At 42.1% G+C, this 14718-nt stretch overlaps 1 protein-coding gene across 7 annotated transcripts in view; it reads right to left on the reverse strand.

The window, feature by feature from the left end:
• The window catches only part of LOC144687254 (putative adenosylhomocysteinase 3), a 107690-nt gene extending 93710 nt beyond the window's left edge, over positions 1-13980 (reverse strand). For 3 of the 7 annotated variants that reach the window (XM_078553094.1, XM_078553090.1, XM_078553089.1), the window contains exon 1: positions 13566-13973. In XM_078553094.1, the coding sequence (XP_078409220.1) occupies positions 13566-13847 (282 nt within the window). In that variant the 5' untranslated portion in view covers positions 13848-13973. Of the gene's footprint in view, positions 1-13565 lie in introns of all 7 variants that reach the window. The other 4 variants (XM_078553093.1, XM_078553095.1, XM_078553096.1 and 1 more) reach the window with 2 other exon arrangements.
• Positions 13981-14718: the final 738 nt, after the last annotated feature.

The following is a 14718-nucleotide window of genomic DNA, read 5'->3' on the forward strand; positions in this document are numbered from 1 at the left end:
AAGATATCAGACATTAGCAATGTCACTCCCGATTGGTTGCTGTCACGTATACAAATTAACTTTCCAGCACGTTGGTTAAACTTAACAACAATATTGCCACTTCAATGAAACCCAAGCCTAGTTTTGCCACTTTGGAGCAAATATATGTGCAAACCTTGAACATAGAGAAATAAATTGTTGTTGCCAAATCCACTCCTCCATATAAAGAAACAGTTGGCATTGCAGAAGTTTAAAAGTTACTATGCAATATAGATGGAGTATGTGACACCCTACATCATTAAATAAACCAATTAAGAGTGACATTGAATCTGAAGGTATCCATAAGCATATGATTCATACTGTAGTAAATAGGAGTTTCTGTACATATAAGATACTAAGCCTGGCTCACAATTTGAGGAACATGGGGAATACTGAGTCTGAGCTTTTAAAAAAAGATTTAAAAACATGAAGTGGAGATGATTGAAAAGCAATTCATTGATTACTAAATTTTTAGGATCACCAGGGATTAATTTGTAAATGGTCAAATTAACTATTTTCAGTCCTCAACCAGTAACCCGGCAAATAACAGAATCTGAACCCTTTCCAAGTTATACCAAAATAGAGCAGTGTCAGTAAGAGGCTGATCAGACCTTCCCCTCCTGTCATTATGTTAGGAAGGCCCGGGGGTAACAAAAATAAAACAAAGGATGATGAACTGCGCCATGCAATTCACTGCTCTTTTAGACAGGAGCACTGTAATTAAGATTGAAATTCTAATGTTGAATCTTATTGTGATTTCAGAAAGCATCATTTGGACCACTTGTGAAAGTGTTCTGAGATTCTGACAAGCGTGTTTGAGATTGTTGAATTCCTGCATTCTTTAAATTTTAGACTGTCATTTATCAATACTCTGTACATTGCAATAGTTAGCCTCTGAAAAAGTGTACATGCTGTAAGTATTACAATGTAAAAATAATTTATTATTGAGAATTGTCAAATTAACATTTGTTGGAAGTGTCACTTGGTAGTAGAGTATTGCTGAAACAAGAGACACGCTGTCGAAGCTTTTCATCTTGCACTCATCAGGACAGATTTGCAAGGATACCAAATCTCAAAGGGATCAACAATTTATAGTACATGAGAAGAGGGTGCTGATTGGTTTGCAAGTGGATCAGCAGAACAAAAGCTTCAACAGCATGTCTCTTTTCTCAGCAATTTACTGAAGGGTAAAATTGTTTTTACCTTTTTAGTTTTGTACTGCTTGCAACCTTATACTAGAAATTTCAGTTATTTTGTTTTGCACTGTGGTGTATGATGTGAGTTCATGCCAATGATCCTCCCTCATGGTGATTTCCCATTCTCAGCTGTGACATCAAGGGGTACACCATGTGGTTGGACACGATAAATAACTGAAAGCCAACCAATCACTGTCATCCAATTGGATGAAGGGGCCATGGGACCAAGGGAATATGAGAATAGCTTGTTTGTTTGCATTACGGCCTGCATATAACGTATGTGGCACCAAGCAGAGGGAAACAATATGGAAAGATGGAATTCAGAGTCATTTAACTCTAGTTATTTAGTTTAAAAGAAAATTTATAGCCAAGCACTAGATTTCTTCAATATCCCCGAGGGAGGGGAGGGGGTCTAAGATTGTGGTTGAAACTGGAAAATTTCAGAATCTGTACTGCTTTAGTTTCTGCAATCTATAGAATTATTCAATTTTTAATCTCATCGCCTTACATCATTTGTGTTAAGCAGTAATAAGGCCTGCATGGCTACATGTGGTGAGAGTGAGGAATTGTTTTCCAAAGCTGTACCTGGCCCCATGGTAAGTCGCTTTTTCCAAGTGATTACTACGGTTTTATTTATAGAAACTTAGGTATGGAAGCTACACGCTTCTTTCTCAAATCTCAGCTCATTTAAAATTGGTACTAGTTGAAGGATCTGTATTAGAATGTTGTATGTTAACAACTGTTGTAATCTACTTCCATGCTCAATTGACAGTTAGCTGGTTAAGGGGAGTAGCTAAGGCATCCAGACCAGGAAGGTTTCAGATATCTGCTGATCTCATCTAAGTTGGGGCAGCAATAACGTGTCACAACTGACCTCCATGGCCATCAGTTAGGACCAAGGTTGTAATGAGGTCTGCAGCTGTGTTCTGGCAGAACTCAAACTGAGCATGTGATCAGGTTGTTGCTGAGTAAGTGCCATTTGATAGCACTGTCGACAATACATCCATCACTTTGCTGGTGATTGAGTGTAGACTGAGGGGGCAGTAATTGGGCAGGTAGAATTTGTCCTGCTTTTTGTGAATAAACCTGGGTAATTTTCCACTGTTGGGTGGATGTCAGTGTTGCAGCTGTACCCAAACTCTCCTTGTGGCTCAGTATCAAGTTGTGTTTGATAACACTCCTGTGAAGTGCCTCAAGATGTTTTACTACATTAAAATGTGCTATATAAATGCTAAAGGAGCGGTGATTTCTGCAGCACGAGACTTTAAGGTATGAAACTTTGCCAGAGCTGTCTGATATACTGACTCATGAAGTGAAAACTTCCATCTTCCCTTCAGCTGAAAAGGTAAATCTACAGATTCAGCAATATGCCTGTTGAATACCATACACCATACAACACCCCACTGTTCTTCCTTGATTGAGATTAAGATTGGTGGCTCCTGCTGGGAACACTGGTGCATTTCAAGTGAAACACTCCACTGTCGTCCCACTCACTGTACAGCTGCTGTTTCAGGGTTTGCTTCCACTCCCTGTGCTGGTTACCAGCCTTCCTGCATTTTAAATTGCAATCTGATGTGCAATACTGCCGACACTGGCAACCTGTGCCATTTGTGACAGGTGGGCATCGCAATATTACTCAATTTGCTAAGTTTCCTTTTACATAATTTGGTTGTTTATTGTTTGTGTTCCTCTAAAAATGGGCCACTTTTATGAATTATTTGGGTTGCTGTAGGCTGGCACAACCTAGTGTCTTCTTACAAGTTAACTAAAAGAGGCACACTGGTAAGTTATGGAGCAGTCCAGAATGGTGGCCTATGCCTATCTCAACAATGTATGTTCCTGATCTGAACAGGCATTATCAACGCTGCTTTTTAAAAAAAATAGTTTTGAAAATAGCCTGACGACTGTTGACATGCTCAACAACAGCTTGGCCGAAACCTGTAACAGGCAAAATCCTCATTTTGTAGGTTAGTCCCCCATGCCATATCTTTTCTAAACAAAAGGGATGGACAGAGCAACTGTTTCAAGACTTCAGCTAATTAATACTGTTGATATTTACAGGTATAAAGTATATCTAGGGGTGAAATGTACTAAAACCTTTCATCTTGTTCCCTCATCATCAAAAAAATTAAGGCCCCAAGCAAACATTTCATCTTCTCACTGAACAAAAGATTTCAAGAAACCTTCATGAAAACACAATAATGTCTTGCTATACTGTGCTGGCCATGAAGAGATTTGGAATAATTGAGTGTAGAGGCAACAAAGACATGGTCTGAGGCTCTAGAATTCCCTCCATAAACCTCCCCACCTCTCTCTAAGAGGCCCCTTGAAACCTTCATCCTTAGCAAGCATTTGGTTATCTGCTTTAATGTGTCCTTAACTGGCTCAGTTGCAAATTTTGTTTGATAAAGCTCCTGTGAAGTGCCTTGAAACATTTTACATTAAAGGTGCTATATAAAATGTAAATTGATGTTGGATGAGGATTTACATAGCAACAAGCTGAGGCATGGCAGAGATCACTATTACAGAGCTGGGAGTAGCCAATCTTGGTGATGGAGAGGATATGGGATCGGAAGCTCAACTCGGGATCAAATAGCACACCAAGCATACAATTATTCTGGTTCAAGCTCAGACAGTAGCCAGGGAGGATAGAGTTGGTGGATTGGAACAGAGCTTGTGATGGGGACCAAAGACAATGGCCTCCATCTTCCCAATATTTAGTTGAAGACAATTTCTGCTCATTGATTGTTGAATGTCAGACAAGTGACATGACAAATCAGAGGCAATGGAGAAAGGGTGTTATCATGCAACATGTGGAACCCTACATGTTTTTTGGATGATATTGCCCTGCATAACAGGTATATGAGAAATAGGAAGAGACTAAGTATAGACCCTAGGTGGACTTCAGAAGTAATGATTCAGGAGCGGGAAGAGCAGCTTTTGCAGGCAGTTCTTTGGCTACAACTGGATAGATAGTAATAGATCAAGACAAGGGCAGCTCCACCCAAAATGTTAGACAACCAGTACAATATTCTATCCTCATGTCATTTAATTCAATTTGTGCTAAACACAAAACATTTGACCGAAAAAGTTTCTAAAAAATTTCTAAATGTGCTTTGCCAGTCTCCCAAGTCACCTGATTGAACAGAATCAGCAATAAATCAAATTCCAGTAGGAATTTATGGTGTTATGGTACAGTGTATTATTTCATTGCAGTTGCAAGTAATTGGTCCTACAGTGATTTCATTAAACATCCGAAGTTCAATAAAGCAGAATGATCTGAGACAACAGCATCGCATTCCCGGCTCTGAAGAAGGGTCATACGGACTCAAAACGTTAACTCTGCTTCTCTCTCCACAGATGCTGTCAGACTTGCTTAGTTTTTCCAGCATTTTCTTTCTGTTTTTATTTCAGATTTCCAGCATCCACAGTATTTTGCTTTTAGTATCGCATTCCCGTTCTGGTTGAAAACAAATTTTCTGGAGGTTCCCCAATGGCTCAGCAGAGTTACAAGCCATGCAGCTGAGTTCTACAGAACAGGAAGGTGAGAGATTTGATCCCTGGTCTAAGCTGAATTGGTTGATATCAACTGAGGTTGAATTTGGCACCATAATTGGGCGTGCAAGGGAAAATCCACAAGAGTACCCATAAAGATAATTCCCCATGAGTTCCCTGGCCCTAACTGCCTCCTCTTCACCATAGACATCCAATCGCTCTACACCTCCATCCCCCACCAGGATGGTCTGAGGGGTCTCCACTTCTTCCTTGAACAGAGGCCCGAACAATCCCCATCCACCGCCACTCTCCTCTGTCTGGCTGAACTTGTTCTCTCACTGAACAATTTCTCCTTTAAACTTGTCTCACTTCCTCCAAATAAAAGGTGTGGCTATGGGTACCCGCATGGGCCCCAGTTATGCCTGTCTCTTTATGGGGTATGTGGAACATTCCTTGTTCCAGTCCTACTCAGGACCCCTCCCACAACTCTTTCTTTGGTATATTGATGACTGTTTCTGTGTGGCTTCATGCTCTCGTCTGGACCTGGGAAAATTTATCAATTTTGCTTCCAATTTCCACGCCCCATCACTTTCACATGGTCCATCTCTGACACTTCCCTTCCATTCCTTGACCTCTCTGTCTCAATTTCTGGTGATAGACTGTCCACCAATATTCATTTCAAGCCCACCGACTCCCACAGCTACCACGACTACAGCTCCTCACAGCCTGCTTCCTCTAAGGACTCCATCCCATTCTCTCAGTTCCTTCGCCTCCATCGCATCTGATGATGCCACTTTCCAAAACAGTGCTTCTGACATAAAAGCAAAGAACTGCGGATGCTGGAAATCCAAAACAAAAACAGAAACAGAAATACCCAGAAAAACTCAGCAGGTCTGGCAGCATCGGCAGAGAAGAGCACAGTTGACGTTTCGAGTCCTCATGAAGGGTCATGAGGACTTGAAATGTCAACTGTGCTCTTCTCCGCTGATGCTGCCAGACCCGCTGAGTTTTTCCAGTGCTTCTGACATGTCTTCCTTCTTCCTTAACTGGAGTTTCCCACCCACGGTGGTTGACAGGGCCCTCAACTGTGTCCGACACATCTCCCGCACCTCTGCCCTCACACCTTCCTCTCCCTCCCAGAACCATGATAGGGTCCCCCGGTTCTCACTTTTCACCCCACCAGTCTCCACATTCGGAGGATCATCCTCCACCATTTCTGCCAACTCCAGCATGATGCCACCACCAAACACATCTTCCCTTCACCCCCACCTGTCAACTTTCCATAGGCACTGTTCCCTCCGGGTCACCCTGGTCCACTCCTCCATCACCCCCAACATCTCAACCCCCTTCCACGGCACCTTCCCATGCAATCGCAGAGGTGCAACACCTGCCCCTTTACTTCCCCCCTCCTCACCATCCAAGGGCCCAAACACTCCTTTCAAGTGCACTTCCCTCAATTTGGTCGACTGCATTCGCTGCTCCCAATGCAGTCTCCTCTAACCAAACGCAGACTGGGTGACTGCTTTGCAGAACACCTTGGTCTGTTCACAAGCATAACCCAGACCTTCCTGTTGCTTGCCATTTCAACACTCTACACTGCTCTCATGCCCACATGTCCATCCTTGGCCTGCTGCAATGTTCCAGTGAAGCTCAATGCAAACTGGAGGAACAGCATCTCATCTTCCAATTAGGCACTTTACAGCCTTCCAGACTTAACATTGAGTTCAACAACGTCAGACCATGAACTCTCTCCACCATCCCCACCCCTTTTTTCTATATTTATTTTTATTTTTTCCACTTATTTCCATTATTATCATTTAAATTCATTTCCACTTTTATTCATTGTTTTATCCCAAGCTTTTAGCCTATTTTTGATATTTTTTCCCACCACCGCCCCCTCCCCTCATCCCACCCCCACTAGGGCCATCTGTCACTTTCCAGAGTGCTTACCCTGGTCTGGCTATTATAACATTCTGCTTTCCACTCTCAATGTCACCATTAGCACCTCCTTTAGCCAGTACCTCCACCATTAACAACCCTTTGAACTTTTGTTTATGACATCTTTTGCAATCTCTCCTTTGCCTCCACCTGTCGCTGGCCTTCAATCCAGCTTCACCTGTTCCACCCCCACTTAAACAGTATATATTTCACCACATTTCTACTTCCCTTTAGCTCGGAAGAAGAGTCATACGGACTCGAAATGTTAACACTGTCCTTCTCTCCACAGATGCTGTCAGACCTGCTGAGTTTTTCCAGCACTTTTTGTTTGTTTCAGATTTCCAACATCCACAGTATTTTGCCTTTATCTTATACCGGTATATGTGTCTATATGTGTCTGTGTGTGAGAGACTTAATTGGATTAAAGATAGCTGATCTGGAGACTTTGATGTAACAAAAGATGAAGTTAGGTTTGAAATGTTAAGTAGGTAAACATAGGGGAAGTTTAGAATGTAAGGTGTAAAAGTGTATTTGCATTTTTAAATAAACCAGAGCAGATTGTTTGGAAAGGAGGGGTGAAATGTCACCTAGGTGAAGCTCAGAAACAGTGTGTTTATTTTTCCCAAAGATTACTGGCAAAATTGGTACTATGATTATTTTTATGATCAGGGAGATAAAGTCCAAAAACATAGTGAAACAATGGGAATTTGCATTCAAAGGTGAAAATATGTATAAAGGAGCGAAGGCTGTAAGGGTAGGAATTTTAAGATCTAACAAGTGTCAAATGCATTCAGCACCTAAGTCTTAAGCTGCTGTCCACAAAGAAACAAAGTTAAGGAAACTCACTTTGAATTGGATTGTTCAGGGTATCATGTTTCTTTGCCTGGGTCTTTTAATATCTGTGTTTTACTGTTGCCTTAACAAAAGTGTAACTGGGACTTAGATAAACTAGGGATTTAGAAATTATTATAGTAGTAATTTGTAGACATATGTATGTGCTTAAAATAATTTCTTATGAATAATTGTTTAATCTAGTTTTGTAAAAACCTATAAGGCTCGGTGGTCTTATTACTACTGAATTCAAAGCCCACATCTCGAAACATATAAATTGAAAAATTAGTTGTGGCAGTTGTCTCAAGTTTCCCTCTGGGATTTGAACACCTCAGTATTTACCATCGGCTGTGCCATAACAACCCCAACGAGAACCAGGGCTTCCTCACTCACAACAAATCTGCAAAAAACTTAAAGACAAATCACCAGCAGAGACGAATAAATTAAGAACTGATTTGCTCATAGAAAGACATTCCTTGGAAACAGTATGAATATAATTATTTTTTAGGCCAGTTTCAAGAAGGCAGTCAATGTGCCTATTGAAAAGGCAGTTGGTTATTGAGCATCGCATCAGTCTGTTAGTATATGTTTGGTAGGCGGTTAAACTCTTTGTCCTGCTTGATTAGATACCAGTTGTGTGTAGATGAGGGTAGTGCACATGGGATACAGGGTAATTTGATAAGGTGGATTCAAAATTGGCTTAGTTGTAGGAGGCAGAGGGTGATGACAGAAGGATGCTTTAGTGACTGGAAGCCAGTGTCCAATGGCGTACCACAGGGATCTGTGCTGGGTCCCCTATTATTTGTCATTTATATAAACGACATAGACGACTTTGTGGGGGATAGGATTAGTAAGTTTGCGGATGACAAAGATTGGACGGATGGTTAATAGCGAGGTTGAGTGTCTTGGGCTACAGGAAGATATAGACGGGATGGTCAAATGGGCAGATAAGTGGCAGATGGAATTTAACCCTGAAAAGTGTGAGGTGATACACTTTGGAAGGAGTCATTTGACAAGGAAGTATTCAATGAACGGCATGACACTAGGAAGTTCTGAGGAACAAAGGGACCTTGGCGTGTGTGTCCATAGATCTCTGAAGGCGGAGGGGCATGTTAATGGGGTGGTGAAAAAGGCATAAGGGACACTTGCCTTTATCAATCGAGGCATAGATTATAAAAGTAGGGAGGTCATGTTGGAGTTGTATAGAACCTTGGTGAGGCCACAGCTGGAGTACTGTGTGCAGTTCTGGTCGCCACATTATAGGAAGGATGTGATTGCACTGGAGGGGGTGCACAAGCGATTCACCAGGATATTGCCTGGGATGAAACATTTAAGTTATGAAGAGGTTGGAAAGACTTGGGTTGTTTTCGTTGGAACAGAGAAGACTGAGGGGCGACCTGATCGAGGTGTACAAGATTATGAGGGGCATGGACAGGGTGGATACGGAGCAGCTATTCCCCTTAGTTGAAGTGTCAGTCACAGGGGGACATAAGTTCAAGGTGAGGGGCAGGAGGTTTAGGGAGGATGTGAGGAAAAACTTTTTTTACCCAGAAGGTGGTGACGGTCTGGAATGCGCTGCCTGGGAGGGTGGTGGAGGCGGGTTGCCTCACATCCTTTAAAAAGTACCTGGATGAGCACTTGGCACGTCATAACACTCAAGGCTATGGGCCAAGTGCTGGTAAATGGGATTAGGTAGGTAGGTCAGGTGTTTCTCACATGTCAGTGCAGACTCGATGGGCCTCTTCTGCACTGTGAGATTCTGTGATTCAGTTTCTTAGAAACACAGAGCGGCTGATTTTAAAACGTTTAAACAACCTGATTAGACATGCCAGAGAAGCAAATGTACCCAAACAATTATCTTAACCACTGAATTGCTCATCTAAACCTTTGCTTTGAGTTGTTCTCCTCCTCCACCCATCCCAGAACAGAGGGGAAGAATGACTACAATACCCTCTTGGGCATCACACAGCAGTTTAAGAGCAACATTGAAGGTCTAACAGCTCATCAACCTGTGCAGGTGCAGATACTGTCTACAGGCCGAGTACAGGGAAGCAGAACTTAAATATGCATGTCAGCCCTCAGCATTTCTTTTAAAAAGACATTGAGGTTTCTGCCTTCAAAAGAGCAAGGCAGTCTGTAAGTCTGGAGTGCTTCCCACTAATGTGGTAAACTATGTTATATGAGTTACAGAGGATAAAAACAATCACTGTTAGTTTCAGGTTTAAATCAAAGCAGAAACAATTCTGTTCACACAAAAAGTTGTCAGAATATTAAATTATGAATAAAAATGAATAAATTAAACATGAAAATACAAGCAATGACCTGTATCAATGCTATTACTGAATGAATTAATACTTAAAACACAAGGTAATAAAATGTTGCCAGACAGTGTCAGCATGACAGACAGGAGAGAGCTGTGGCACTATTGCACATGACCAAACCAGGCCAGAGCACAAGTCTCATAACACTTTTCAAAGATTGTACATAAACATACTGCCATTTCACCAAATGTAGGCATTATAAATAACAGCATATTATATTGAACTGAAGGCATTTGATACTGTTTGAGGACCTGCACAACAGCATCCTGTCTAAATGACAGGACAGCATAAGAAAGTAATTTTACAGTCCTGAAGCAGAAAATTCTAGAGGGAGCTCTATGTCTATTGCAGCACAATGTTCTGAATGATGTATCCTGCCTAGACCACAAGAAAATCTGCCTGCTACTGAATCAGAGTTTCCCTACAGGCAGAACAGGAAGGTCACCACCTATGCTGTAATGTCACAATGTATTAATAGTCCGAGCAGCATGTGGCTGAGATTGCAAAAGTATTACTGAAATTTGTCCCAAGGACACAAGAATGTAAGAGAAAGGAGAGTAAATATTACAGCCCCTCAAGCATGCTCTCTCTTTAATATCATGGCTGATTTGATGTTGACCTCAACTCCGCCTTCCTGCCTGTTCCCCTTAAACCTCGACTTCCCTATAGTTCAAAGATTTGTATAACTCAGCCCTGAATATATTCAACGGCTCGGCCCTCCAGTTATCTGCAGTAGAGAATTCCAAAGATTCTCCACCCTCAGAAAAGAAATTCCTCACCTCCCTCTTAAATGGGTGACCCCTTAGCTGAAACTGTGTCCCCTAGTTCAAGATTCCACCTGAGAAAGGAAACGTCCTCAACACATATCCTGTAAAGCCCCCTCAGGATCTTATATGTTTCAATAAGATCACCTCTCATTCTTCTAAACTCCAATGAGTATAGGCCTAATCCGCTCAACCTTTTCTCCTACATCCCAGGAATCAATTGATTAAACCTTCTATGAACTGCCTCCAATGCAAGTTTATCCCTTCTTAAATAAGATCAAAATTGCATGCAGAATTCTAGGTGTGGTCTCATTTGCACTCTATACAATTTAGGCAAGATTTCCCTACTTTTATATGTCATTTTATTAATTTAAAATCAATAAAGTTAATCAGACCAGCAGTACACAAACTTTTTTTTAATTAAAAAAAACTCCCAGACTGTATATTCTGAACAAGCTATTGATTTTAGCAGAACAGCTCAGCCCCAGGCACCCTGATCCAGTTACAAAATGCATCAGTGAGCAAGCGCTATCTCGCCCACAACGAAAGCTTTTCATATATACATGTTAAAACCTACATCAGTAAACAATTCCTGACCACCTTTACCATGTCAGCAAAAAAGTTTGCTTAAAATGCCAGATCAGGCATTCTTTCATTGGTTGGCCCACGTGACCTTTTTTAAACAGTTTCAACTCCAATTGTAGTCTTGGTATTCTCTTGACATGCCCAACAGACAGCTGCACCCTTTCTCCAGCGTGCCTCCAAGACAGTCAGACATAATCCTTCTGTTCACGCCCTGACATTCTGCATGCCTTTGGGCTTGCACACAGTAAGAATCTCAAACATTGGTCAATTTGTTGATACTACGTGTGGAGATATGTTTTAATGACTATGAAAGCTTAAATATTGCAAATATGTAGCTCAATCCCATCTTCAAAATTCAAAAGACAATAGTTTCAGCAAAATCAATTGTTTATGTTTAGCTTAGTGACTGAATGAATAATTTAGAAAAGGATTTAAAGCTGTCATTGCTGTTCAGAAAGAACAGATGTTCTTCAGTTTCAGTTCAATTCAAACATGGTGGTACTTTGAAAAAACGTAATCCCAAAGGCAACAGAGAAAATGCTTATTCCAGTTATTACCATAGACATGACATTTTTCACATCACACCTAACAATGGCTTGTCACATACAAAATGTTATTCAGCAGATAGAGAAAGTGTAAAGCATGGCACGCTGAATTTATACTATAGTATAGCTTTAGGACCTATATTATGATTGCAGATTCAACATTCATGATTTCTCTTACTCCAAAACTTCACACCCATGCAGTGAAGCAATAAAATAAACACTTTTTCATCCAGATTACTTTCAATGGAAGTATATCCTGTGACAAGCAATGTTTGTGCCTGATATCTGTCCAACAAAAAAATGTACAAATACTGCTGTACAAGGGATTTTTGAAGCACAACTTTTATATCTGCTTCACTCAGTCTCACAGCTTGTTTTCCATCACGAAACTCTCATACCACACAACATTGGGCTTGAAGGCAAACTGCATTTCAACTTAGCAGTGTTACTTTTATCATCCCACATCTTTGACCAACTGCCACCATTTGCTCATTCCTACACTGACTTTCACAGCACTAAGGAATCAAACATTTTCCACTTCAGAACAAAACAATATCAATTTTATTACAGTGCACTCAAATGAGCTATTGAGGGCAGGCTGGTGCACCTCAAAGAAAAGCAGTCTGACAGTAAGCTTTAAAATCGAGTGCAGGGTCAGCTCATTCAGCACAATCACTTCAAAGAACAAATTGTGATTAACTGGGGATGCAGAGTGACCAATGAAGGCTGAATGAACAAACATGCTCGATAGTTGACCATTCCTAAGGGAAGGCTAGAATAATAAATAAAAATAAAACAGAAGTGCAAATCTGACATCTGCTGAAAGGATTATTTGCACTTATTGGAGGGGGAGGCCATTTGGCCCATTGTGCCTGTGTTAGCTCTTTGAAAGAGGTATCCAATTTGTTCCACTCCCTCAATTTCCCCCAGACTTGCACATTATTCATCAGCAAGTATACGTCTAATTCCCTTATGAAAGTTTTTAATCAAATCTGCTTCCATCATCCTTTCAAATAGTGGAATTCAAATCGTAGTAACTCAGTGTGTGAAAGAAAAATCACACTGCTCAAACCCCTGTTCTTTCACCAATTGTAAAACCTATGTACTCTGGTTTTTGCCCCTCCTGCCCCAGAATACAATTTAGCCGCTTAATAAGTCAGGGAGGCCAGAGCTGTGGCATCACGGAATTGGTTGAAAGTGAAGAGCAGTGAAAGTGAAGACCATGTGGAGGATGAACTTTTTCTGCTCTCAAGCCTTTATACAATATGGATGGCAGAGGTCACATAAATATGGCAAGTCTATGGTCACATTGCACAAAAGCACTTCTCCAAACAAGCAGCACAAATAACTCAAGGGAATCCATCCTTAAGTGTGGGAGGCTAGAAATATTAGGGGCCTTGGTTTGTAAAACCAAGGAATGCGAAGATTCAACAATAAACTCTCAAAAGAGAAAAGCTGTAAGAGAATCTTTTTGCAGAGGAAGGAGACTAATTAGGTAACTCTTTCGAAGAGCCAGCACAGGTATGATGGGCAGAATGGCTTCCTCCGGTGTTGTATCATTCCGATAAGAGGCGGATTGATACCTGTGATGTCATCGCCACGCATTCCCCAAAAGCTCCGCCCCCTTTGGCGCGCGAGGGCCCGAGAACTTGTTCAATTCAACCCATCCCGGCGGTTAACCTTCCGCCACGGAGGCAAGAGCCTTGCCAACAGTCAATCTCCGTGTCCCTAACAAAACATATTCACCACCCCGCACCACCCCCCCCCCCCGCGATTACCGTAGATATCGAAACTCAAAGCCGGCAAACACAAGGAAGTGAGTGAGGTAGGTGGTTAAGGGAGGATTTGCCGAACAGGCTCAGTGCCTCTCACCTTCTTCACGGTCCGCGGTGCTTCCATGACGGTGCCGTCCGCGCTGAAAGTGTCCCCGTTCTGTGCGGCCTCGATGCATTTCATCGCCGACTTGGAGTCCTTCGGGGTGGTGTTGAGCAGCGGCAGCTGATGCTGTTTGACTTCTTCCGCTGAGCTTGTCGCCGTGGGCTCCCCGTCTTTTGTCTGAACGCTGTTGCCCTCAGCATTCACCTTATCCAAGGCCACCACCGCCTCCTTCAGTTCCACCTCAGCCATCTTTGCTGTGACCACCTGAAGCGACATTTTTTTATTTTGTTTCCCCCCGCGCCTTCTCGCTCTCTCCAACTGTGCCCGTTGCTTTCAAACTCCAGCTTTGCCAATGTCTCCACACACACTCGCCGCACCAGCAAACCTCACACTGCGCATGCCCCGCCCCTCCACAATGCAGCCTTCCCCGCCCCTCCACAATGCAGCCTTCCCCCATGCTGATGCCTTGTAGTTTCTCTCCGCCTCTATTCCCGCTGACTCCATGTGTTGAACAGGGCCAGAAAGACTATATGCCCCACAATGCTCTTCACTGACATGTCAGCGTCGCAAAGACTCTCGGGTAGCGTAGTTCTTTTGCATCTGAAGTATATAAAGACAGGAGTGTAAAAACTACGCATCCCAGAATTCACTTCAGTATATCTTTATACATGCGTATCGTATCGCTTGCGCCACGATGGGAATTGTAGTCTTTTCCATTGCTCTCCTCCACACACAATCCTGCAGAGTGCTGAATTCTGTTTGCTACTTGGTCAGTGCTTTAGGGTTATTCGGGTGATATGAGCGACCTAAAATCTGTAACTGTACATTGAGTGGATGAGCCTGTTTGATTTGCGAAAAACAAAATCAATAATTAATTACAATTGTTACGCTTTAAAGGGCTGCTAGGAATAATTTTAAATAACTTGCATTTATAAAGAGCCATTCATGGGCTCAGGGCCTCCAAAAGCACTTTGCAGCCAATGAAGTACTTTTGACATGCATGCTATTATGAATATTACTGAAAAGAGAGACATGTTGCCGAAGCTTTGAATTTTGCATTCATCAGTGCAAACATAAGGATGCCAGATTTCAAACTACCGCAACAATTTATACTACAGGAGAAAAGGGTGCTGATTGGTTAGCAAGT

The sequence above is a fragment of the Cetorhinus maximus genome, chromosome 12, assembly GCF_964194155.1.
Source record: "Cetorhinus maximus chromosome 12, sCetMax3.hap1.1, whole genome shotgun sequence".
Taxonomy (NCBI): Eukaryota; Metazoa; Chordata; class Chondrichthyes; order Lamniformes; family Cetorhinidae; genus Cetorhinus; species Cetorhinus maximus.